General features: G+C 38.9%; 1 protein-coding gene across 4 annotated transcripts in view; it reads left to right on the top strand.

Moving 5' to 3' along the window:
• The window catches only part of STAG1 (STAG1 cohesin complex component), a 406,617-nt gene that overhangs the window by 156,583 nt on the left and 223,187 nt on the right, over positions 1-26,847 (top strand). For 3 of the 4 annotated variants that reach the window (XM_024244311.3, XM_063722218.1, XM_054552668.2), the window contains one exon: positions 26,742-26,838. The exons of the other annotated variant lie outside the window; for it this stretch is intronic. In XM_024244311.3, coding sequence (XP_024100079.1) covers positions 26,742-26,838 — 97 coding nt within the window. The remainder of the gene's footprint in view (positions 1-26,741; positions 26,839-26,847) is intronic. 4 annotated transcript variants of the gene reach the window in all.

Here is a 26,847-nt window from a genome sequence, read left to right as displayed (position 1 = left end):
TCAAAACTGGATTTTCCATTTAAAAAAGGAAGAAGCTGCTAAGGCAGCACAATGGGAGGCAGCCAACTCTAGGTCTTTATTCTAAGCACCCTCTGGATATCCTCCTGTGCTGTTTTCATTCCTCTTGCCTGACCCTGGTGGGCACTCTGGGCCTAATGCTTCTTACTAGTGGTGAAGGCCAGACATATCTCACCTAATATGTACCATGAACAAGTTAATGTGCTACGTGTTGTGGTGAGGTAAGGGGCAGGGTGGGTCCCAGGCTGGTCCCACGCACTGGGGTTTTGAGAGGAACTGTTCCAGTTTATATCCCTTATTTCTGAAAAAACATGCGCGAGTGACCAGAGCATGGTGAACTTTAGTGAGCATACCTTTTTGGATGTTGATTGCCTTCCTAACCCCAGCTATGGCAGAAAGGATATTTAAAGGCCCACTAGTGCAGCCAGATATCATTGTGTTGGTGGGTGAACCTGGTGAGCACCCACAATTTGGAAAAGGAAGACCTGAGCCAATGATAACAACACTCTTGTCACAAATTATTATTGCCAGGTTGTCTGTGCCTTTGAACTCAGACAAAGTTGTGCACTACAAGTAGTGCATCATCTATACCAAGTTGTAGCAGAAAACCTTTCAGAAGACTGTTTGCAGTGGACATTGCTGGACATTGCCCTGCCTATTTTGAGAGGAGGACTAAGGATAAATTACTCTTAGGCCTGTGGCAGCCCCAGAATGCAGTTGTGTAAAGAGTCCTTCTGCTGGTAATCTCTATGTGGATAAGAAATTGCCACCTACTTATACCCACCATGAAGTATTTGGCTACTAAGCTTAGCGTTGTCATTTTAGTGGTCCTGGTGGCCATTGTTGCTGGCATTGTAGTTCTGGTGATCACCATCAGGAGAAAGTTGGGGAAACGTAAGAAGATAGAGATCAAGGGTTGAGGGAGTTGAATATATGGGCAAGTGTATTAGTTTGTTCTCACATGGCTATCAGGAAATACCTGAGACTGGGTAATTTATAAAGAAAAGAGATTTCATTGACTCGCAGTTCTGCATGGCTGGGGAGGCCTCAGGAAACTTAGAATCATGGTGGAAGGCACCTCTTTATAGGGCAGCAGGAGAGAAAATGAGTGCTAGCAGGAGAAATGCCAGATGCTTATAAAACCATCAGATCTCATGAGGACTCACTCACTGTCATGAGAACATTATAGGGGATACCACCCCCATGATTCAGTTACCTCCCACCGGGTCCATCCCATGACACATGGGGATTATGGGAATTACAATTCAAAAATGAGATTTGGGTAGAGACATAGCCAAACTATATCAGCAAGTATGGGTCTGTAGTAGGGAAGACATAAAGGGAGGGTTCAGGATCGGTTCAGAGTGAAACTTAATTCTCGGTCCAAGGCAGATACTTCCTCCATCATCATCCCCAACTTCCCTTCCTCCCTTTCCTTCTATTCTTCAATTTGATGGTTTTGACCCAGGACTACCTCTCCTTCTGGCTTCATGTCCCAACCTTTCTTGAAGTGCTGTTTCTGATATTCTTTCTTCCTCTTGGTCCAGGGCCAAGAAATCTGACTCTTGAATTCAGCAAAGGTAGATGTAAGAGGTCTCCATTGAATGATGTCTTTGATAGTATGTAAAGGAAAAGGTTAAGATGATACCCTAGGGTCATTTCAAAGTGATGGAATACCTTTTAAAGGTTTAATGAGTTTACATGAGGAACAGTGCTTTTCTTTTTTGCATTTAGTTCTTTTAGTTATCTCTCTCTGGTTCCAAATGGAAAGATTTGGCATCTTCATCCTGAATTCTACTTCATAGTTATCATCTTGTTGAAAAGAAAATTTTGGTTTTATTTGAACTTGCACAGTAGCCATATTTCTTGTCTGTTATACCACCAATACATATGCTTTGCTTCTCACTTAACAGATAATTTTTTTTTTTCAAATAGAGATGTTGACCTTTCAAATAGGTCAGTGTTGTCCGGGCTGACCTCGAACTTCTGGGCCCAAGTGATCCTCCCCGGCCTGAGCCTCTCCAGTAGCTGGGACTACAGGTGCATATTGCCATGATGCCCAGCCCAGGGAATATTATTTTTTTGCTTAAACAATTTCCTTCCTTCCTTCCTTCCCTCCCTCCCTCCCTCCCTCCCTTCTTCCCTCCTTCCTTTCCTCCTTCCCTCCTTCCTTCCCTCCTTCCCTCCTTCCCTCCTTTCTTCCTTCCCTCCTTCCCTCCTTCCTTCCTTCTTTCCTTCCCGCCTTCCCGCCTCCCTTCCTCACTTCCTCCCTCCCTTCTTTTTTTTTTTTTTTTTTGAAAAAAGACTCTGTCCACAAACTGCCAGTGTTTATTCTGCAGGTCACTCATTAAAGCTATTAGTAATATTTTATTATGTAAAAATGTTTGTACATATTTTGTCTTTGATAATTTTGCGGTGACTTTCTTAATATAACAAATCTAATGAAATATAATAAAATATGGGGAAAGCATAAAGTGAAAGATGGAGTTTGAATTTCAGTCAGATTATGCAAGAAAAAAACCAAAACAAAACACCCAACCAAAACCAATACAGCTTTTTCAGGGGGTCCTGGTGAGAGGTTGTGCATCATCAGATAAAATAAATGGAACTTCACAGATAACTAATTGGATAAATGAAATATTTACATCCATCAGTGAACTATCAAATCAGGGTACATGTTTTAGAACTGATTAATTAATTTGATCCTCAGAAATTTTCAGATTTTATAACCCATAGTGTCTCCACAATTGTATTTTTATAAAGCTATCATCATTGAATCCCTTTAGAGATTCAGCTGAATTACCTTTATACTCCTTCATTTTTATACTCTACAGTTATAGCTCATCATCTTGTGCATGTCTTAGACCAATATTTGGAACTGGTCCAGGATATTTTACAATAAGTCCTGGTCATATGAGTAACTTTTAGGTTATTCGAGCATAAAAGTAGGGAAGTGCTAAATACAAACTGCATTTCTCCCAGTCTTTTAGTTTAGTTTAGTTTAGTTTTTTTCTTTTTTTTTGAGACGGAGTCTTGTTCTGTTGCCCAGGCTGGAGTGCAGTGGCGCGATCTCGGCTCACTGCAACCTCTGCCTCCTGGGTTCATGCGATTCTCCTGCCTCAGCCTCCTGAGTAGCTGGGATTACAGGCGCACACCACTACGCCTGGCTAATTTTTTTCGTGTGTAATTTTTTTTAGTAGAGACGGGGTTTCACTATGTTGGCCAGACTGGTCTCGAACTCCTGACCTCGTGATCCGCCCGCCTCGGCCTCCCAAAGTGCTGAGATTACAGGCGTGAGCCACCGTGCCCAGCCAGTCTTTTAGTTTTTAGTCATGAAGTGTTTGAATTGTCTTCTGTTTCTCAGAGATACATATATTTTTGTTTTATTTATTTAGAGACAGAGTCTCACTCTTGTCACCCAGGCTGGAGTGCAATAGCACAATCTTGGCTCACTGCAACTTCCATCTCCTGGGTTCAAGTGATTCTCCTGCCTCAGCTTTCCTAGTAGATGGGATTATAGGTGTGTGCCACCAGGCCTGGCTATTTTTTGTATTTTTATTTATTTTTTATTTTTATTTTTTGAGATGGAATCTCACTCTGTCACCCAGGCCGGAGTGCAGTGGCTCGATCTCGGTTCACTGCAACTTCCGCCTCCCGGATTCAGGCGATCCTCCTGCCTCAGCCTCCCAAGTAGCTGGGATTACTGACGTGTGCCACCATGCCCAGCTAATTTTTGTATTTTTAGTAGAGACAGCGTTTCACCATGTTGGCTAGGTTGGTCTTGAACTCCTGACCTCAAGTGATGCACCCACCTTGGCCTCCCAAAGTGCTGGGATTACAGGCATGAGCCACCGCATTTGGCTTTTTTTTTTTTTTTTTTTTTGGCTCCCTCTGTTGCTCAGGCTGGAGTGCAGTGGCACGATCTTGGCTCACTGCAACCTCTGCCTCCTGGGTTTAAGTGATTCTGCTGCCTGGCCTATTTTTTGTTTTTTGTTTGTTTGGTTTTTTGAGACTCCAGTCACCCAGGCTGGAGTGGAGTGGCACAATCTCGGCTCACTGCAGCCTCTGCCTCCGGGTTCAATCAATTCTCCTGCGTCAGCCTTCCAAGTAGCTGGGATTATAGATACGTGCCACCACACCTTGCTAATTTTTTTTTTTTTTTTTGTAGTAGAGACAGGGTTTCACCATGTTGGTCAGGCTGGTCTTGAACTCCTGACCTCAGGTCATCTGTCCGCCTTGGACTCCCAGACTGCTAGGATTACAGGCGTGTGCCACCACACCCGGCCTTGATTGGCTTTTTAAAAATAAAATAGGCCAGGTGCAGTGGCTCATGCCTGTAATCCCAACACTTTGGGAGGCCGAGACAGGCGGATCACCTGAGGTTAAGAGTTCCAGACCAGTCTGACCATTGTGGTGAAACCCCATGTCTATTAAAAATACAAAGCTGGGCGTGGTGGCTCATACCTGTAATCCCAACACTTTGGGAGACCAAGGCGGGTAGATCACAGGGTCAGGAGTTTGAGATTAGCATGGCCAACATAGTGAAACCCCTTCTCTACTAAAAATACAAAAGTTAGCCGGTTGTGGTGACACGTGCCTGTAGTCCGAGCTACTTGGGAGGCTGAAGCAGGAGAATTGCTTGAACCTGGAAGCGGAGGTTGCAGTGAGCTGAGATTGTGCCATTGCACTCCAGCCTGGGTGACAGAGCGAGACTCCCATCTCAAAAAACCAACCAAACAAAAAAACAGAAAATAGGCTGGGCAGCAGAATCACTTGAACCCGGGAGGCGGAGGTTGTGGTGAATTGAGATCGCGCCACTGCACTCCAGCCTGGGCAACAGAGGGAGACAAAAAAAAAAAAATAAAGCCAAATGCAGTGGCTCACGCCTGTAATCCCAGCATTTTGGGAGGCCAAGGCAGGTGGATCACTTGAGGTCAGGAGTTCAAGACCACCCTAGCCAACATGGTGAAACCCTGTTTCTACTAAAAATACAAAAATTAGCCAGCATGGTGGCATGCATTGGTAATCCCAGCTACTTGGAAGGCTGAGGCAGGAGGATCGTCTGAATCCGGGAGGCGGAAGTTGCAGTGAGCCGAGATTGAGCCAACCATTGCACTAAAGCCTGAGCATCAAGAGCGAAACTCCATCTCAAAAAAAACAAAAACAAAAGCCCAAAAACAAACAAACAAAAACAAAAAACCAGTCAAATATAGCAGTGGCGGGTTGTATACCAACTTTAATGACACTAATGTTAATAAGTTCTGATGACCCACTACCATCAGACCAGCCATGTGTATATTTGTATATATCTACTGATTGATTACCCTCCCCAGTAGATAATGAGCAAGTGAAGAGCGAATTCATGTTTTGCTATTTGTTGAACAATGTGTTAAGAATGTTCTTATGAGGAAAAGATGTTAACATAAAAAGTATTTGACAAATTTCTAAATTTTCCTTGGACTTGATTAATCTTTACTCTTACTTTGACCTAATATTGTGTTAAGTGTAGGCTATTTTTTTGTTTTGTTTTTTTGAGATAAACTTTTGCTCTTGTTGCCCAGGCTGGAGTGTAATGGCGCCATCTTGGCTCACTGCAACCTCCGCCCCCCGGGTTCAAGCTATTCTGCTGCCTCAGCCTCGCGAGGAGCAGGGGTTACAGGGACCCGCCTGGCTAATTTTTGGCTGGCTAATTTTTGTGTTTTTGGTAGAGATAGGGTTTCACCACATTGGCCAGGCTGGTCTCTAACTCCTGACCTCAGGTGATCTACCCACCTTGGCCTCCCAAAGTGCTGGGATTACAGACGTGAGCTACCGTGCCTGGCCTGGCTAATTTTTCTTTTTAAGCAGTTTAGTTCTGTTTTCCTTTTATTTTCGTAGGATGAAAAGTAATACATAGAATATACAGAATGTTTTGGGTCAAAAGCTATAAATTGCTTTTTTTTTTTGAGATGGAGTTTCATTCTTGTTACCCAGGCTAGAGTGCAGATGGTGTGATCTCGGCTCCCTGCAACCTCCACCTTCCAGGTTCAAGCGATTCTCCTGCCTCAGCCTCCCGAGTAGCTGGGATTACAGATGCTTACCACCATGCCCGGCTAATTTTTGTATTTCTAGTTGAGATGGGGTTTCACTATGATGGCCAGGCTAGTCTCATACTCCTGACCTCAGGTAATCCACCTGCCTCGGCCTGCCAAAGTGTTGGAATTACAGGTGTGAGCCATCAGGTCCGGCCTCAAATTGCTTTTTTCATTTCATAGCTGTTTGAAAATCCTCAGATGATAGATTAATATTTGCTTAAGAGTGAAGTTTTTTTTTTTTTTTAACATAATTAGAAAGTCTCTGAAATTAACTTTGGGTATTTTAACCTGTCTTAAATGAGTCTAGCAGCTTCATGTATAGTTCACATGCTGTTAAAAAAATATACTTTAAATCAGCTTATCATGATAGACAATTTCTCATTTATGTAACCATCCAATACCAGAGTTAGTGGTAGCTATCTTTTCTTCATAGGATGATTCAGGAATCTAAGCCCCTCCATTTTCTGGCTCTTCTTACCCCTAGAGCCTTCATGTTGTTTGCATTCACTTGGTTGGAAGGGGAGAGAGAAAGAGAAGCAGTGTCTACTTCTTAGAAGCCTTTGGCCCCTCTATTTACATTCCATTGATGGGAACTTACCACATACTCAGGTGAGCTAAGTAATGTATTTCATAGCTGGATGCTTGCTTCCCCATGTTAGTGCATACAGATTAGTCACACTACAATTATTTTTAGGTAATTAGAAGGCGTGCAGTAAATATTTTGCTTTTGTTTAATTTCTCCAAAACACAATAGATTATAAAAGCTGCTGATTAGTGGCAAGATAAGAGCATTCACTGCCTTCAGGTTACTTAGAGCTAGATCCTTGAAGGAAGTTAGAAACTTTAAATAGGAATTTTCTTAGCCTCTGTTCAGTTACACCCAAAGGTACCTACTGTTACTCGTGAGCTTAGCTTTTAGCAAATATATTGATGTTATTATTTTTCTGTACTTGCTGATTTCAAACATGTGGTTTTAAATTAACATGGGTGTTTTAGATAATATTAAGTCCCTTCATGATTTCCCCTAAATCATTTTCCAAAGGCTTCATCCCTATATATATATAGAATTTTATATAGATTATCTAGGGCAGATGAAGTAAGTAAAGAGATGACTGTAGTGTTTGTGATTATGATAGTTGTATGTGTGTGTATATGTATACACACACATAAAGGATTATACATTTACTGGTTTTATTTAATGTTTAGGAAAAATGGACTTTATGTATTTACATACTTCATTTATATTATTGTTTATAGATGTTTAAATATATGAAATATGGTGGGCTTTCTATTAGTTTAATTTTCAAAGAGGGAACCTAACTTACTTTAATGCTTCTAGCCAAATTATCCTGCATGTACCCTCAGTAAGAGTTGAAATACAGAAAACATTGCATGAATAAAGCTATATCCAGGTATAAATGAGATTTCTTAAAAATTCTTTCTCAGTAAATTTGGTTTGAATATGCTTGTGCAGTTTCTCATTGTACACTAACTTGAATCATATATGAAGCAGAGTCCTTGCAAAAAGCGAATTCACAATTTGTTTCCAGACTACTAAAGAAAACTGAATGTATGTTGATAGAATTTCTCACTATTTGCTAGGTTTTAGTCTTAGCTTTTGAGATAGGAAGACAAAAGAGATTTGTTTCCTTCCAGTGAGGACCTTTGATCTCAGTACAGGATTTCTTAATCTGGAGTCAGTGCTAGGATTCTTGGAGGATATGAACACAGATGGAAAGAGTGGTAAAAAGGAAAAAATTGGAATTCATTAATTTTATTTATTTTATTATTATTATTATTATTATTATTATTATTATTATTATTATTGAGTCTCATCTGTCACCCAGGCTGGAGTGCAGTGGTGCCATCTCAGCTCATTGCATTCAAGTAATTCTCCTGTCTCTACTCCTTAGTGGCTGGGATTACAGGCCATCATGCCCAGATAATTTTTGTGTGTTTTGTTTGTTTGTTTTGAGATGCAGTCTTGCTCTGTTGCCCAGGCTGTAGTGCAGTGGCGTGATCTCGGCTCACTGCAACCTCTGCCTCCCGGGTTCCAACGATTCTGCTGCCTCAGCCTCCCCAGTAGCTGGAATTACAGATGAACACCACCATACCTGGCTAATTTTTGTAATTTTAGCAGAGACAGGGTTTTACCATGTTGGCCAGGCTGGTCTCGAACTCCTGACCTCAGGTGATCTGCCCATCTTGGCCTCCCAAATTGCTGGGATTATAGGTGTGAGCCAGTGCTCCCAGCCTGGAATTGATTTAAAAGACGTAAGTGAGAAAACTAATCTAGGACAGGTAAAATAATTGTTGAAGGCATTGAAGATGAAATTTATAGCTGTTCCAGTTCATATAATTATTTGATGTTTTTCCTAAGGCTCTGTAACCCAGATATTGGTAATCTAAATTTACTGTTCAGCAAAAAGAACAAGAATGTGAGTTATGATTCATTCCAGGAATGGCTTTCAGTAGTTGTAGTTCATTGAGTGTCCTGAGTTACTTGAAACAAGACAGAGTATAATCTGGCATGTATAGTCTTAGAAAATGTTTATAGATGTCATGCTGTTTGCAGCATTAATGGGCTGGGATATGAATGTCTCCTAACTGGATGCAGAGAGGACCTGAAAAAACATACTTAAGAAAGTTAAAAGCCCCATATCCCATATTAAAACTTCATCCTTCACCTGTCACTCAGAGGCTTGCCTTGGTATGTTCCTTGCTAGCTTCTCCTCAGACCTACAGAAGTAGAAATTGTGGATTGAAAGATATTGAATGTATCTTCAATAAGAATATCAAAATGCCTCAGCATTATGGCTCAAATTAGGATAGAGAACACTGTGAACCAAGAAACAAAGCTTCAGTGACTGGGCATGGAAGGAGGGGTGGCTTATGAGGCTGATCTATCAGGTGGAGGAGTGGTGGTAGGAATCCTGGCAAGGGTCCTAAAGGCTGATCAGTCTTTTGAATGCTGATAGAAACAGGATGGCTTGCATGTGACAGTTAGTAGCTAGGAGACAGCAGTTATCATAAAGTACCTAAAAAGTAAGTACTGTTATATTCCAAGGTTACTGGGAGAACAGCCCAGTTTCAGATAAGGGCCAAGGAGGTTTTGTGAACTGGTCGAATGGATAGAGGAATTTTACTGTGTGAACTACTAGTTTATTGTTTTCAGTCCAGATATTTTTAGTGGAAATAATCTTGAAGGAAGACCAGTGGAAGAATAAGGAGAAAGAAACCAAGAGCGGTATGGTATTTTAGAGTACCAGGATAGGAGAGCATTGTGCTTTTAACGATTGTTGGTGATAAGATTACATGGTCATTTAAAAAGTTTTATTGGCTTAGGTGTTTAGAATAAATTGTCTTTAAAATTGAACAGTTGTATAGGCTCTCCAGCTGGTGTTTTGTTTTGTTTGTTTTGTTTTGTTTTGTTTGGCTTTGAGTGACATGTAGCTGATCCCCAGTTATTCTATAGTGGGGAAAATACTGTGAGGAGACAAAGATAGAAAGTTGTCATTATTTAACTGGGATGGTCTTGGGCAAGTCACTAAACATCTTCCCTCCCCTAGTTTCCTTGTAATTGATTTTCTGTCTAATTAGGTTTTTTGTTTGTTTATTTGTTTTTTGTTTTTTTTAAATCTCCTTGAGAGACAGTGTCTCACTCTATTGCTCAGGCTGGAGTGCCATGGCACGATCTTGGCTCACTGCAACCTTTGCCTCCTGGGTTTAAGCAGTTGTTGTGCCTGAGCCTCCCAAGTAGCTGGGATTACAGGTGTGCACCACCACACCCGGCTAATTTTTGTATTTTTAGTAGAGACAGGGTTTCACCACGTTGGCCAGGCTGGTCTTGAACTCCTGACCTTAGGTGATCCACCCACCTTGGCCTCCCAGAGTGCTAGGATTACAGGCATGAGCTACCGCACCGGCCTTTATTAGGCTTCATGTGAGAATCAAGTGAGGCTGATTTATGTCAGTATATTGTTCTACAAATTATTTTAATTATACTTGGCCTCATGATAACATTAAAAAAATTCATGATAAATTCAGCCCAGTTTCAGTGGACTTAATGTGGTTCTGATTTTGTAGGGTTTTTTTTTTGTATTTATAGATATTATATTGAGTTCTAGAATATATCATGTTAAAATTTAACTTAAAACTAGAAAAAAGTTAGAATGAGAAGGATTCTGAGTGGTCCTGTTTTGAGTCAGGCAATACCTTCTTAAGCATATACAATATCCCTTACCCTGAATTAATTTTTTTATTTAATCTTCTTTTTAATTGTGTATTAAATGAATTGCATGAGAGCCTACGGCTTTTAATAAGATGCTAAGGTTAATCAAAATAATTCATTTCAATATTGACTTATTTGATACCATTATGTTTTGTAATAAAGAAATAATGCAGCTATAGAGAAGAAGCATAGCAGTTCAGAATGGCTCTAAAAATTCTGACACTAGTCTATGCACAAAGAGAAAAATAAAGACAGGTAATGAATTTCTCTTCTTAACCTTTTTTTGTTTCTTTTCTTTACTATTGTGGCAACCCTTTGCTCATCTCTCAAGTTATTTGCGGAGATTTGCTGGTTCATGAAATAACATCTTGGAATTGCTAATTTATTTTTTATTTTATTTATTTATTTTTTTGAGATGGAGTCTGACTGTTGCCTAGGCTGGAGTACAATGGCTTGATCTCTGCTCACTGCAACCTCTGTCTCCTGGGTTCAAGCAGTTCTCCTGCCCCAGCCTCCCAAGTAGCTGGGACTACAGGCACGCACCACCACGCCTGGCTAATTTTTGTAGTTTTAGTAGAGATGGTGTTTTGCCACATTGGCCAGGCTGGTCTCGAACTCCCGACCTCAGGTGATCCACCCACCTCAGCCTCTCAAAGTGCTGGGATTACAGACGTGAGCCACCGTGCCCGGCCTGGAATTGCTAATTTATATGATCCAAACTTAAAGCCTGGCATTATACCATTAGCAACTAGCAAAGGATTTTTTCCTTCCTTTTTCCATTATGAGCTCTTGCTAATGGATCTCTGAGAAACAGGTGATTAATGTTAACTGCTACTTCAAAAGCATCTGTTACATGTGAAACAAACTCCCTCAGCTCTCCTTAAAACTGTGGTGAGCCTCTTCTGGTCGTGTTTAATACCTGAACTTCTCTCATTGCAGGTATTGGCTATGTACCTTTGATACATTTGTGTTTCTTTGTTAACCCCCCACCCCCACCTCTTCAACCCCCACACAAAAAACAAAGCAGGATTAAATGTTTTCCTATATCAGGAACTATGGTAAGCACTTTTTGTATCCACTTAACACCTTTCACTGTAAAATGTATATAGTCAGCACTTAGTGATTTACTAAGATGATTTAACAAATTATTTCCTTTTAGATGTATAATTTTTAAAATAATGTTTATTACTTTTTTGTTTGGCTCATATATACTCTTGTTAGAAATTTAGAAGAAAACTTTAAAAGGAAGAGAAGAAAGTATCACACATAGTCATAATTTTTAAGATTTTGGTTCTTGGTGTTTTGTTTGGTGTTTGGTCTAGGTTTATGTTAAAGTTATATTTGTTTTATAAAAGTGGAATGATTAATTTTTTCCACTGTTGGTATTCCTTGAATATATGTGAATTTTTAATATATGGTATTCCATAATTTCCATTTTTTCATTTCCATTTTGATTGTGTTATAATTTTTCATTATCCTAAGTAGAAGTAAACATTTAGAAAGTCTTGATGCCCACATAATTTTTTGTGTGATTCATTTAACTAGGGCTGCTGGGTCCAAAAATATTAATATTTTTAAGGTTTTGTATAAATGTTACCAAATAGCTCTCTCTTCCTACCAGCATTTTAAATACTTATTTTGCAAACCTCTGGCAACACTGAGGGTCATCATTTAAATACATTATTTGTCATTTGAAAGATTAAAATGGTCTGTTTGCGTTTCTTTGATAAAAAGACAGGTGGTATTTTTTCTGAAATACTTATTTGTGTTTCCTTTAAAAATCTTTTTAAAATAACTTATGTATGTAATGCAACAGCAAAATATTAGGGATTGTTTTTGAACTTGCTGAATGATTGAGTAGAACCTACATGTAAGTGGCAAGAAAATTCTGAAAATGAAGAGTAATGAAGGACTTGCTCTACCGATTTGTAGATTGTATCATAAAACTTCAGAAAATAGTAATGTAAATTAGCGTGGCTCAACAGCTGGCAGATGGATCACTTGAACAGAAATAGACCTAAGTGTATCAATAACGTAACTAAGTTAAAAATTATGTTCTTGTCTGGGCTTGGTGGCACATACCTATAATCCCAGCACTTTGGGAGGCTGAGGTAGGAGGATTGCTTGAGCCCAGGAGTTCACTAGCTTGGACAACATAATGAGACCTCATCTCTACAAAAAAATTTTTGTTCTCCTGACACTTTCTTTCTCTTATAATTGTGACTGACAGTTGATTAACAACTTGAAAAAAAAAGAAAAGCACAAGATTTTTACCTCACACCATATACCAAAGTAGAGTCTAGATGTAGTAAATAATAAAATAATAATTCAATGAGAAAAAAATTTGGTGAAAAACTTAGATTTAAGAATTATACAAGAATAAACACAAACTCAGAGCAAATGATTTGTTTGCCTACTTTGTATATTCAGCCTTTTACCATATAATAGCCACCTTTTTACTGTTTAGTGCTTCTAATCTTAAATACTAACTTGATGTTAATATTGTCACCACAGTTTTTCTGTTTTTTTATTTACCTAGTATTTATTGATTTGTATCTTTATTTTCTTCTTTTTTATTTTTATCTAAGTAATACACGTACATGACTTAAACAAATCAAATGAGCTGGGCGCGGTGGCTCATACCTGTAATCCCAGCACTTTGGGAGGCCAAGGCAGGCATATCACAAGGTGAAGAGATCAAGACCATCCTAGCCAACATGATGAAACCTCATCTGTACTAAAAATACAAAAAATTAGCTGTGCGTGGTGGTGCACACCTGTAGTCCCAGCTACTCGGGAGGCTGAGACAGGAGGATTGCTTGAACCTTGGAGGTGGAGGTTGCAGTGAGCCGAGATGGCGCCACTGGACTCAAGCCGGGCAACAGAGTGAGACTGCGTCTCAAAAAAAAAAAAAAAAAATTCAGATGTTATTGTGACCAAAATAGCAATCCCCTGTCTGTCCTCTCCACCTGCAACCTGGTCCTCTAAGGAATGTTTTCATTTCTTTTAGCTTTTTTCTCCTCTGGCATTTACATAATTATTTACTGATATTTTATACATATACACTGACAGCATTGTACTAATTGTTTACGATGAACGGGGAGTACATCTAAAGCCTTACTAAACATGCAAAGTAGAATGTACGAGTTGCCCCTCCAACCCTCTCAAATTCAGAGGCCGGTGGACACCTCAATAAAGTATCAGGGCAGTCAGTGGTCTGGAACATGTTACCAGAATGTGATGTTTTGTGGAATAAAATGACACATTGGAGAATCCCATGTAGAAAGTAACTGTGGGCAGCTTCTTGGCCCTGAGGTTTGTCTCTAGCCATTAGCCAGCAGGACGTCAAGGGCTTCAGTTATACAACCAGAAGGAAATCAACCTAAGTGAGCTTAGAAATTGCTTCTTCCCAGTTGAGCATCCAGATTAGAATGCAACACGGTAAGTGCCTTGATTGCAGCCTAATGAGACCCTAAATAGAGGATTCAACTGAGCTGCGTTCAGATTCCTGAATCCACAGAAATTGTGAGATAATAGATAACCAATACAACTACCTTATGGCAGAGACAGAAGAATTAGCATAGTGCTAAAGCATTCATACTTAGTTGAGTACGAAGGTATACTTCTGTCCATTTCAGGTAACAACTTGCTTTGAGTGGTTCTTGTTAATTGGAGAAAAAGGAATTAGTGAGGTCAGTAGCTGCATATCAAGTTCCAGGGCCTGCCACTACAGTTAATGTAACCACCTAGTTAAGTTTATTATAGTCCATAGTCATTCTTCAAGATCCCTCTAATTCAGCATAGGCCAAACTAGTGAATTAAATGAAGATGTAATAGATTTTACCACCCCTGCTTCTTTCAAGTCTTTGATTAAACTCTGTAGTTTCCCAGGGATGTAGTGTTTACTTCTAGTTTATTATCTTGGTAGGGAGAGGAAGTTCCACGAACTTCCCTTTAGCCATATTTAACCTTAATGACCTTTATCGTGTAGGTTAGAAAGCTGATATGGGAATTCTGCCAGTTGCCAAGTATGTCTTTTCCAATTACACATTCTGGAAGTGGGGAAATAACCACAGGGTGGGTCAGTGGTGGTCCCACTCTTAGACAGACATGAGTTACAACTCCATCATCTATTACCTGACCACTGTAAGCCCTTGATTTAACTGGTGGACTGCAATGGCATTTTGAATCCCCAGGAATTAATGTCAATTCAGAGACAGTGTCTATTAATACATGAAAGGTCTGGATATTTCCTTTCAACAATGCACAGTATCTCTAATTAATGGCTGCAGGTCCCTTTGGGAAAGGATTAAAAGATTTATTGTACGTACTTGGAATAGTTGTACAGGGATCTGGTTTCCCCTTCAGTCAAGGGGCACTGGGTCTGTGAACTGACACAGGTCTGGAGACTGGTGAGAGGCCATAACTCTCCACAAGTTAGATTTCTGCCTACCGGGCCTAAAGTTTTTTCTTCTCCATAAATGAAACAGTATTCTTGTGGGCTGCCCACCTATTTTGTTCCTAGGGATACTGGTAATGTTATCTACTGCCCAAGATCTCTGCAGGCCAACACGTTGTGAATACCAGTGTGTCCCTACTGCCCTTTATAGACAATTTGCTCACTTGGTCTTTGATGGTTAAGTGTGGCCACTTGGGCTGTGTTACCTTGGGATCCCATCATCTCCATAGAAACCTCTTAATGACCACATTCCCCATAGTCATATCTGGCTTACAAAAAAGAGTAAGCTTACAGAACTTTAAAAGCACGTAGATATAGTTACTCCCTTCACTATTGTAGTTTTCATTGCCTCTGGGCCCTCTTGTGGAGCATAGTTGAGGAATGGGGCTGCATGTGTATAGTTCTCACATTGTAAGTCTAGTCCAGCATTCCTAACTCTCTAATCTGTCAATGCCAGGGAGGCTCTGGTATCTCAGCTGTTAAATCCAGCTTTCAGTGCACCAACCAGATAAACTGGTGTAGTCACTTTCAGCGACAGGAACTAATATATGAAGTCTGGAATCTCTAGTAAGTGCTCCTGATACCAGTGGATTTGGCCTGTTACGGTTTTATACCACCTCCTTTGGTAAAATACATTTAGAATCTACTATCATACATGTTCCTCAGATTTCTGTTGAGTATATAAGCTATTTTCTTCTGGGTTATAGTGTGTATTTGTCTTCTTGGAGCATGCTGAGATTTGACCCTAGTCATGGATCTAGTGGCATCAGGGGCTGGTTTTGGTAAGTCTTCAGGAGAATGAGCATCCCCCTTCAAGGCATCTGTCCATGTTAAGTTATCAGAGGGCTTTCAAGCTTAAGAAGGCTAGTATTCTCAAACCTTGGAAAGCAAGCTACTTCCACTGGTATGGGAGGCTCAGAATTACTTGGAGTATGGGGGAGAACTATTCAAAATTGTTAGTTTGATCTGGGACCAACCAGATTTCTCTGTTCCAAGTTTTTGGATCCCATTCTTTGCCAGTTAAGATCCTTACTTCCAGATGAGAAACTTGGTGAGACTGAATTAAACTGTTACTGCCTCTGATACAATTAGATTTTTTTGGCTTGGTTTTCAACAAAATCAGCCTCTCACCTATAAGAAATGAGACATTCTAGGATTCTTCATGGAAGTTCTCTGGTTCTCAAATTACGATTTAAGCTGAACATTAATTGACTTGAGCTTTTTGTTTTATCTCTGTAAATACTCAGGTGTACTTAAAAGGATCTTTCTTAACCCTACTGCCTTTACAGCCATAATTATTGCCATAATTCCTAAATTCAGCAGTCATGTAAGCTTTCAAGGCGTGTGCTTGAATTGGTACTTTATCACAATCAGCCACCAGCAATAGCTTGATTAATTTTCCCAAGTTACTATATGCCATCCATTACTAGCATCCCATTTCCTTGGCAAGGAGCTAAGCTCTATCTTTAATCCAAGGATATGACTCAAATCCCCAGGTCTCTTCTTTTCTGATTTATCCCCTGCAACCAGTTTTTTATCAATCTGGATTTAATCAAGAGCCAGATTGTTGATAAAATTTATTATAAGTATATACTAAGCTATGATAGAGGAATAACTATAAAAATGTAAAGGTAACTCTAGAGGATATCCTGGGGATTAAGGAGATTTCTCAAGGAACGATAGAGTTGGAAAGGGAGAGGTCCCCTTTTCCCGGTTGGAGTTCAGACCTTATCTGATAAGTTGGGTTGCTGCCCATTAGAATGTAGAGAAGTTCACTGCAAGTTCTTGCCTTGGTCAGAGCTGGTTAGCAGTTGCTGGGTAGCAGGAAACAACACTCTGAGGAGTAGTTGTGTTGAATATGGTAGACAGTTTTATAGGGAGAGACAGGGCACTGCTCCCAATATGAGACCTGGAGCATGCCAGTGTCCATGTTGGAAGGGCTGCATCAAGAGAGTAATTACCAGTCCCAGGCTTGGGCACAAGGTCAACAAAAGGCTGCATACTCTTGGTGTGAGGCTGACCACTGCTGGATTTTCTCAAATACACTCACCAATGATGAACCATGCAGCAAGAGCAAAAAAAGCAAAACTCAACATACCAGAACTAGGAAGAGGAGACCCCTTCCTCCTGCAGTATCCTTTCAGAGCTCTGTACTGATAAAACTTAACATCCTTCTTAATATAAAGGAGAAATACTTATACAGTCTGGTCCATTCTTCCAGAACAGATACTGAAGGTTAAATTTGGGGCCAAGAGGCAATACACTGATAATTGATACAGAGGTTTTCCCCTTGTGTCTAGTTTTTTAGCTAATTGCTTAAGAGGTAAGACATTGAAAGCGGATTGGATGCTTGGTGTGTAGGGATAGAGTTGGTCCATTATGTCTGACTTGTTTTATTATTAGTTCTAGTATTTACAAAGATTTTCACTTTTTTCTTTGAATTCATGAATTTTACCTAGCTGGGCTTAGATGTGTGTCATTTTTCCGTTAATTCTGGCTACCACTAGATTTAAATCTTTTATTGATTAGGTGGATTTTCCTCTTAAAAATAATCCGTTTACTTGCCTTTCTTTTCTTTGTTCTTTTTCCTTTTCTTCTTTTGAAATGGGATCTCTCTCTGTTGCCCAGTCCTGGGTGCAATGGCACAATCTCAGCTCAACACAACCTCCTCATCCTGGGCTCATCCCGCGCTTAAATGATCCTCCCATGTCAGCCTCCCAAGTAGCTGGGACTACAGGCTTGCACCGCCATGCCTGACTAATTTTTGTATTTTCTGTTCGAGGCCAGCCTAGGCAACATGGAGAAACCTCATCTCTATAAAAAACACACAAAAAAATCCCATAGCCAGGCATGGGTGGTGTGCGCTTGTGGTCCCAGCTACTCGAGAAGCTGAGGTCGGGGGATTGCTTGAGCCTAGGAGATGGAGGCTGCAGTGAGCTCTGATCGCACCACTGCATTCCAGCTTGGGTGACAGTGAGACCCTGTCTCAAAAAAAAAAAGGGAAGTTTTGCTAAAATTCCTCTGATGAGAACTTCTGCAAGATAAATATAGTAACTATAAAGATAGCTTACAAACTGGAAGGAAATATTGTTAATATAAAAACTTGACATGAAGAGAATTGATATTTAAGATATTCCTTTTTGTGCTATGTTTATTTAGAAATCACTGTTACAGTACTAAACTTTTAACCTGGTTGGGTACCAGGTTAAAGTGAAAAGTATGTACACTTGTTGAAAATAATTTTCAATTTCAAAAGCAGAATAATACAAAACAAAAAAATACAAAACATTGATATCAAGTGAAGTATGAAAAATATACTTGTCATGGGGCATTATCACTAAAAAGTGATATTGAAGTGATACTGAAAGCTGTAATTCTGTTCCTAACTAAGATAAAATGAAAATATGGCTTATCACATGAAGGGCTATACCATTTAGCCAAACTTAACAAATTTCTATGAGTTTAGGTAGTAATATAATTATATAAAAGGCCAATGATTAGATCTCATTGGGCTGAAACTGCAGTTAGTTAATACGGAACTAAGAATAAAAGAAATAGCATCGTGTCTATAGCGTCAGTTTGTCTCCACTGCCCCTGAAGAGTTACATTTAAAAAATGTAAAACAAAAAAACAAGCTTTGGAGAGTTCTGAAAATCAGTAATGTTTTAGCTTATACCTGAAGATAAAGTAACAGTCTAACCTCATGGAGTAATAAAAAAAATTTCTATCTAACTACATAGTATTTATATATGCATTCACAGAAAATGTGTGTGATATTGCTAAAAGCTATGTTGAAAAGGAGTACCTAAATATTTATTATACAGTGATTCTCAGTTTGGAAGTGGGAAGGTCTTTCATTCAAAATTCCTGATTAAATTATTGAATTTACAAAGTAATGTAATTTATATTATCCTTCTCATCTGCTTGTCTTTCTCCAAAGCAAATGAATCTACACTTAAGCAGCAGTATAGAATACTAATTCTCTGTGCCCTTGTCTGCTTAACCAAGGTCCTACTAAATGGCTTACTGAGAAAAGTGTACTTACCTAATAGAATTTGAAGAATGTGGACTCTGTACTATGTAGATATCTAGATTGAATTGATTTATCTTTTAGGTTTACCTTACAGGGAGCTTAGGCAGATATAAAACTCATCTTTAACCACTATATTGACTGCTCTTTTCCATATATTTATATTTCCTCTTTGTAGCCTTGATGGTTTTTTATTCTTCTCAATTTAAAAAATGTTATTTTTTAACCAGCTCATATTCCTTCTGGAACGAGACAGAATATTAATTTTTATACTGCCTTCTAGTACAATATGATAAAATCATAATTATAGCAAATGTCATCATTTTTGTCATATGAATGTAATCTGTGATTCAGATGCTGCTTGTTATAGCTTTCTCATTGAGGATCTATGGCTCAGGTCTCGAGGTTTTCTTTGTAGCCAAGTCTTAAACTGGAATGAATTGAGGACATTCAAGCCTATTAGTGTCACAAGTTGAATTTTTCCATACCTTTTCCCATGCTTATGTGTGTGTGAGAGAGAAAAAGAGAGATTTATTTATTTAAAAAATAGAATCATACTCATTTTTTTGTGCATTTGATGTCAGAAACAACTGTTTCTATCATTAGTGCTAACATAGATTCAGCTCATTTGTATTACTAGTTACATTTCATTCTACTGTATGGATATACTGTCATTTAGTGAAACGTTCCTTTATAGACATTTAAATTGTTTCATGGGGTTTTTAAAATAGTAAATAGTAGTATAATACCTATATCCATGCAAATAAGTATTTTCTCTAAGTGGGAGGAAGGCTGCATATAAATATTAGTAGCCAGAGGGGCAGTTTTTGGCAGAGGTGACTTGCTATCTACCAAAAGTTATTTTTCCTTTTTCATGTTGAAGAACATTCAAGGAGGCTGCTGGCAAACAGAAACTCCATTTCTCTACTTCCATTGCATTCATATATGGCTAGCTAACAAGTTCTTGCCTGTGAAGTATTAATATTAGCTGAAATGATATGCACTACTTCCAAACTTACAAAAATTTCCCATGAAATGCTGTCTTACTACTGATATTCATGGTTGACCTTGGAAGCTGCTTGTTAAGGATACAAGATCCTATGTCACCTTAGGTCCCAGAATGATTGTGTGTCTGTAATCTGTGATTCAGATGTTCTAAAGCTGTAGCCTTCTCTTTGGGTCTGTGGCTGTGTTATCAGAAATAGCCTTTCTGTTAATTTTCTGTTGGAATTACATTGCATGCTTTTCCTTATCCTCCAGATAAAGACAATCCACATTGGAATATTCTGTTTATTAAGGTAGAAGCCACTTTGGTAGGCCAAGTTGGGAGGATTTCTTGAGCCCAGATGTTCGAGACCAGCCTAGGCAAAATGGTGAAATCCCGTCTGTACCAAAAATACAAAAATTAACCAGGCACAGTGGCATATGCCTCTGTTCCCGCTACTTGAGAGGCTGAGGTGGAAGGATAGCTTGAGCCTGGGAGATTTAGGCTACAGTGAGCCGTGGTCGTGCCACTGGACCCTAGCCTGGGTGACAGAGTGAGACCCTGTCTCAGAGAAAAAAGAAAACCCCACTACCAAAAAGGTAGCTTCTTAGGTCATTGATTTAAAGCCTTCTTTATATAAACTGTAACTTAGCAATAAATTATAAATATTTAAAGCTCTAAATTTTCTTGTAAACACTGCTCTAGGTGGATTCTACAGTTTTTGAGATGTTTTTATTCAGTTTTAAAAATTTTCTCATTACCAAACATTTGGGGACATTTTAGATATATTTTTGTTACTGATTTTTAAATCAGATTTAAACTGATTTTTAAATCTGTTATTGCAAGAGAGCTTGCTCTGTATCATTTCAGTGTTTAAAAACTGACAGAGGTTTGATTTATGATTTATTTTGGTGAATATTCTTATTTGTACTTGAAAAGGATGTGTGTTCTGTAATTGTTGGTGTTAAGTTTTATGCATTAGTTAGATCACATTATTAGTCATTTTATCCCTATCTTCTATACACTCGTTAATTTTTTTGTTTGCTTCTTCTGTCAGTTACCAAAAGATGTGTGTTAAAAATTTCAGCCATGGCTATGAATTTGCCTCTTCTTTTAGTTCAATTTTTGCTTTATGTATTTTGAGACTCTTGTTATTTGGTGTTAAAATTTAATGTTGTTATAGCTTCCTAATGAATTTACTGTTTTATTATTATAAAATATTTCTCTTTATGTTTGGTAGCGTTCCTTGTCTTGATTTCTGCTTTGACATGAATATAACCACAACATGTTTCTTACGGTTAATGTTTGCATGATGTGCGTATATGTGTGTGTATGTATATGTACATACACACATACACATCATGCAAACACCAAACCGTAAGAAACCTGTTATTGTTATAGTTACATCAAAGTAGAAATCAAGACAAGGATGTGCGTGTGTGTGTGTATACACACACACATACATATATATCCTTTATTATGGCCTATCTGTGCTCTTATATTAAAAGTGTGTCTCTTGTAAATATTATGTGGTTGGGGTTTTTTTTTTTTTTTTTTTGGGACAGAGTTTTGCTCATGTCACCCAGGCTGGAGTGCAGTGGCGCGATCTCGGCTCACTGCAACCTCCACCTCCCGGGTTCAACCAATTCTCCTGCCTCAGCCTCCCAAGTAGCTGGGACTATAGGCGCGTGCCACCACACCCAGCTAATTTTTGGTATTTTTAGTAGAATGGGATTTCACCGTGTTAGCCAGGATGGTCTCGATCTCCTGCCCTGTTGATCCGCCTGCCTCGGCTCCCAGAGTGCTGAGATTACGGGCGTGAGCTACTGCGCCCAGCGTCTCGCTCTGGCACCCAGGCTGGAGTGCAGTGGCGCGATCTCGGCTCACTGCAAGCTCCGCCTCCCAGGTTGTCGCCATTCTCCTGCCTCAGCCTCCTGAGTAGCTGGGACTACAGGTACCCACCACCACGCCCGGCTAATTTTTTGTATTTTAATAGAGATGGGGTTTCACCATGTTAGCCAGGATGGTCTCCATCTCCTGACCTCGTAATCTGCCCGCTTCGGCCTCCCAAAGTGCTGGGATTACAGGCATGAGCCACCATGCCCAGCCAGTTGGATCTTTTTATCCAGCCTGGACAATCTGTCTTTCATGAGGTTGGTTTTGTTTTTATTTTTTGTTTTAGTTTTTCAGTCTGAAAATATTTTATTTGCCTTTATTTGAAATTTTTTTTTTTTGTCCAGTTAAAAAATTCAGGATGGACTTTTTCATCTTTCTTCAGGACATTAAATATGTTACTGTATTATCCATGGGCTTGCATTGTTTTTGATGGGAAGTGTGTCATTATTCTGTCCTTTGCTTCCCTATATGTACCCTTTGGTTGCTTGAATTTTCTCTTTGAAAATTTTCAGCAGTTTGATTATATGCCATATGTGATTTCTAAAACAAATTCGTAACTTAGTCATGGTCCCCTGTATTTATGACAGGCTGCATTATCCACCCATGCCCATACTTGGCAAAGCTTCTAACTGTTGCCATTCTCTGCCAGCTCAAGAAAGGCTCATACATGACTCCCTGAAGTTTAATTCTTTTTTTTTTTTTAATCCTTTTCATTTTTAAAGATAAGGTCTTGCTCTGTCACCCAGGCTGGAATGCAGTTGAAGATCACAGTTCATTGCAACCTTAAACTCCTGGACTCAAGTGACCCTCCCACCTCAGACTACTGAGTAGCTGGGATTATAGGCATGTGCCACTTTGCCCAACTAATTATTTTAAAATGTTTTGTAGAGTGAGGGTATCACTGTGTTGCCTAGGCTGCTCTCGAACTCCTGGCCTCAAGTGGTCCTTCCGCATTGGCCTCCAAAGCTCTGAGATTACAAGTGTGAGCCACTGCACCTGGCCTGGAGTTTAGTTCTTTAAATTCATTTATCTTCATATCTTTCTGAAAGCTTATAAGAGGTACAACTTTGTTTACTTCTGGATGAATAACCAATATATCAGGGTCAGTATCATTTATTATATAAATAATTTTCGCCTCTAAAATTGAAATGTCTCCTTTGTCATAGTGGAAGTTATATATATCTGGATCTATTTCTTCTGCATTTATTTTTTCCCTTAATGCAAAGAGCTATTATTTATTTTTATTTCTGTACTTTGTTCTCTTATATTACTTGCTTTTTTTTTTTTTTTTTTTTTTTTTGGAGACAGTCTTGCTCTGTCACCCAGGCTGCAGTGCAGTGGCACGCTCACAGCAGCTTCATCCTCAACCTCCAACTCCTGGGCTTAAGTGATCTCTCACCTCAGCCTCCCAAGTAGCTGGGACCACAGGTGTGCACCACCACACCTGACTAATTTGTGGCTTTTTGGTAGAGGCGGGTTTTGCTACATTGCCCAGGCTGGTCTCAAACTCCAGAGCTCAGGTGATCTGCCTGCCTTGGCTTATCAAAGTGCTGGGTTTACAGGAATGGGCCACAATGCCTGGCCTTGTTTACTATTTTACTATTTCTGATTGTTTATCAGTTCCTTCGTAGTATGTTTTAATGTTTATTTTATTTATCCATTTTATTTTTATTTATTTAATTGAAACAGAGTCTCGCTCTGTTTCCTAGGCTGGAGTGCAGTGGCACCATCTTGGCTCACTGCAACCTCTGCCTCCCAGGTTCAAGTGATTCTTGTGCCTCAGCCTCCTAAGTAACTGAGATTACAGGCATGCGCCACCACGCCTGGCTCTTTTTTGTTTTTTCTTTTTTCTCTTTCTTTTTTTTTTTTTTTTTTTTTTTTGGTATTTTTAGCATAGATAGGGTTTCACCATGTTGGGCAGGCTGGTCTGGAATTTCTGACCTCAAGTGAGCCACCCATCTTGGCCTCCCAAAGTGTTGGGATTACAAGTGTGAGCCACCGCACCCAGACTTATTTATTCATTTTAGAGACAGGGTTTCACTCTGTTGCCCAGGCTAGAGAGAGTGTGTTAGCATGGTAATAGTTCACTGTAGCCTCAAACTCCTGGGCTCAAGTGATCCTCCTGCCTCAGCCTCCCAAGTGGCTGGGACTGTGGTCACGTGCCACCAGTCCTCACTAATATTTTTTTGTTTTGTTTTTTGTAGAGATGAGGGTCTCTGTATGTTGCCCAGGCTGGTCTTGAACTCCTGGCCTCAAGTCATCCTCCTGCCTTGGCCTCCCAGGAGTTGTTGGAATTACAGGTGCAAGTCAGTGTGCCTGGCCCCAAGTTTTTGTTTGTTTTTTGACAGGGTCTCGCCCCGTTGCTCAGACTGGTGTGCAGTGGTGCGATCTTTGCTCACTGCAGCCTTGACCTTACAGGCTCAAGTGATCCTCTGATCTCAGCCTCCCAAGTAGCTGGGACTACAGGCATGCACCACCACTCTAGCTAATTTTTGTAATTTTTGTAGAGACAGGGTTTCGTCATGCTGTTCAGGCTTGTCTCAAACTCCTGTGCTCAAGTCATCTGCCCACCTTGGTCTCCCAAAGTGCTGAGATTTCAGGTGTGCGCCACCACGCTCAGACCAAAGTGTGAATATTTCTGATGCAGGTTCCTGTGCACCAGTCTTAGAATGTTTTGAGCTCTTCATATGTAACTGGTGGGAGTATAAATTGGTACAATTACTTTGGGAATTAAAATTCTACTCAGACTGCCTTTATATTACTGGACCCCTGTAAAAGTGAGAAAGTGACTTCTTCAGTTTTATGCCACACTTTGTTACCTAGGTTGCAAAGCATTTCTGCTTCAGTCGTGAGTCTAAAAGTTGCTCTTGATCTGCTCTATTCACTTCTAGTTTTCACCATCATCCTGAGCTTGCAGGGCCTGACACATTATTCAGCAGAGGTGAACCTTGCCCAGATACCATGGTATTCTTTTCTTCTTGACCCTCTCTTAACCACCATAATCTTCTTTCTAGTTTTCTCTTTACTTTAAAAACAAACACCCCCAGACACTAATGTGATGAGACAGTGAAACAGTATTATGTATAGAAAGTCTTCTCTTTCGCTTGGAGGAAGGGAAGGTGGTTCTCCCCAATGGAAGGTCATTGAAGAAGGGATATGCTCAATCAGAATGGGCTAAATTAAAATAACTGACAATACCTAGTCTTGGGTGAGGATGTAGAGCACCTGAAAATCTCACATCTTGCTGGATGTCATACATTGCTGGTGGAAGTGTGATTTATTACAACTTGTTTTGAGAAATTGTTTGGCATTATCTACTAAGCCTTGATGTGTGTGTGTAATGTGTGTTAACAAATCTGCTCTTGGGTCTGTAATACAGAAAAGAATGTTTACATTCATCAAAATGTGTGTACATAACAGTTTTATTTGTGATAGCCCTAAACTGCAAAGAGTACTCATATTCCTCAACAGTAAAATGGGTGATAGATTGTGGTGTATTCATACAATGAAATAATATTCAGCAATGCAAAAAAGACATTACTAATACACATAACAATGCTGCTGAATCTTACCAATACAACTTTGCTTGAAAGAAATAAAAAACAAAAGATGATACCATTTATATGAGTTTCAATATCATGTCAAACTAATTCATGGTAATATACATCAGTATAATAATTACCCTTTGTGCTGGGGATGGTTACTGATTGGAAAGCAACATAAGGGAGCCTGTTTTAGTTCTGGAAATGTTTTATATCTTCAGCTTGGTTGTGGTTACACAGGTGTATGTATTTATAAAAATTAAGGTATAACAGGATTAATACATTTTACTGTATGTAAATATACCTTAGTACACAAAATTTTATTTTTTTAAAATTTACGTTTTTATACATTTCCTCTGATCCCTACCTCTGCCCAAGAAAATCTCAAACAAACCTGCCCACTGGAATGCAAACTGGAATTACATTAAATTTGCCTTGTAAGTTGGCAAGACTCTCAGACTTTATTGATATAGCACTAAATCTTTTTTTAAAATTCAGAATATGATACTTGTTGAAGTCTTTTTTTTATATCCTGTAAGTTTTAATAATTTTCCTCATTAAAAATTAGATTTATTCTTAGGTATTTTTCGTTGTGAACAAGCTACTAATCCATTTATATTTTCTAGTTATTGCACTATTAAGTTATTTTGTATATTTATCTTGTCAGCTACCTTGTCAAATTTTCCTGTTACTAATCTCTTGAATCACTTTAATAGAGACTCCTGGGTTTTCTTATCACCTGTAGGAAAGGAGAATTGTCTTTACTAAATTTTTACTAATTTTTGCATTAACTAAAGACTTCAACCCTGGGTTGAATGGTTAGAGGGGCATCCTTGCCTTGTTCTTTAATTAGTTGAAATATCTGAAGTATTTCAACAACAAATATATTTTAGTCTTTTTATCCTTTAAGTAGATTTAGTGAACCCTAATTTTCCTAGAAAGTTTTTTTTTTTTTTGGATTGGCTACAGAATTTTATCAGATACACTTTTGAGATCTGATTTGATATATAATTGTTTTTCTTTTTCACTTTGTTGATAAATTCAGTTATTTGATTTCTTAATATTAAGCCATTCTTGTATTCTTGAAAAAATGCCTCTTATTATTTGCATTCTTTTTATGCACTACTGGTGGATTATGCTTTCTGATAACTCAGAAAGTTTGTATCTATGTAAAAGTGAAGTTAATTTAATTTTTATCATTTTCATGATATGGTTTGAATATTATCTATACTTGCTTAATAATTGTTGGACTTAATGGGATTGGTAAGGTCTGGTTTGTTTTGGATTCTATTGTAAACAAATCTTTGAAACGTAGTAAGTCACTTTTTATTGGCCTTTAAAAATGAGGGAGTCTCTACTTTTATTAGGCTACAGAGAAATAATTTCAGGTAAGTAATTTTCTCGTTCAGATAGAAACACACACAAACACACAAACTTTTTTTAAAATTTATTTGCTATAATATCAAATTTTTTTGAAGTTTTCATTTTTATATTTTTTTTCCACAGTCCGTGGTGGATGACTGGATTGAATCATATAAACAAGACAGGGACATCGCACTTCTGGATTTAATCAACTTTTTTATCCAGTGTTCAGGATGTCGAGGTACAGAAT

Source organism: Pongo abelii, chromosome 2 (assembly GCF_028885655.2).
Source record: "Pongo abelii isolate AG06213 chromosome 2, NHGRI_mPonAbe1-v2.0_pri, whole genome shotgun sequence".
Taxonomy (NCBI): domain Eukaryota; kingdom Metazoa; phylum Chordata; class Mammalia; order Primates; family Hominidae; genus Pongo; species Pongo abelii.
The sequence above is the reverse complement of the archived record's forward strand: the minus strand, read 5'-3'. Positions and strand labels throughout refer to the sequence as shown.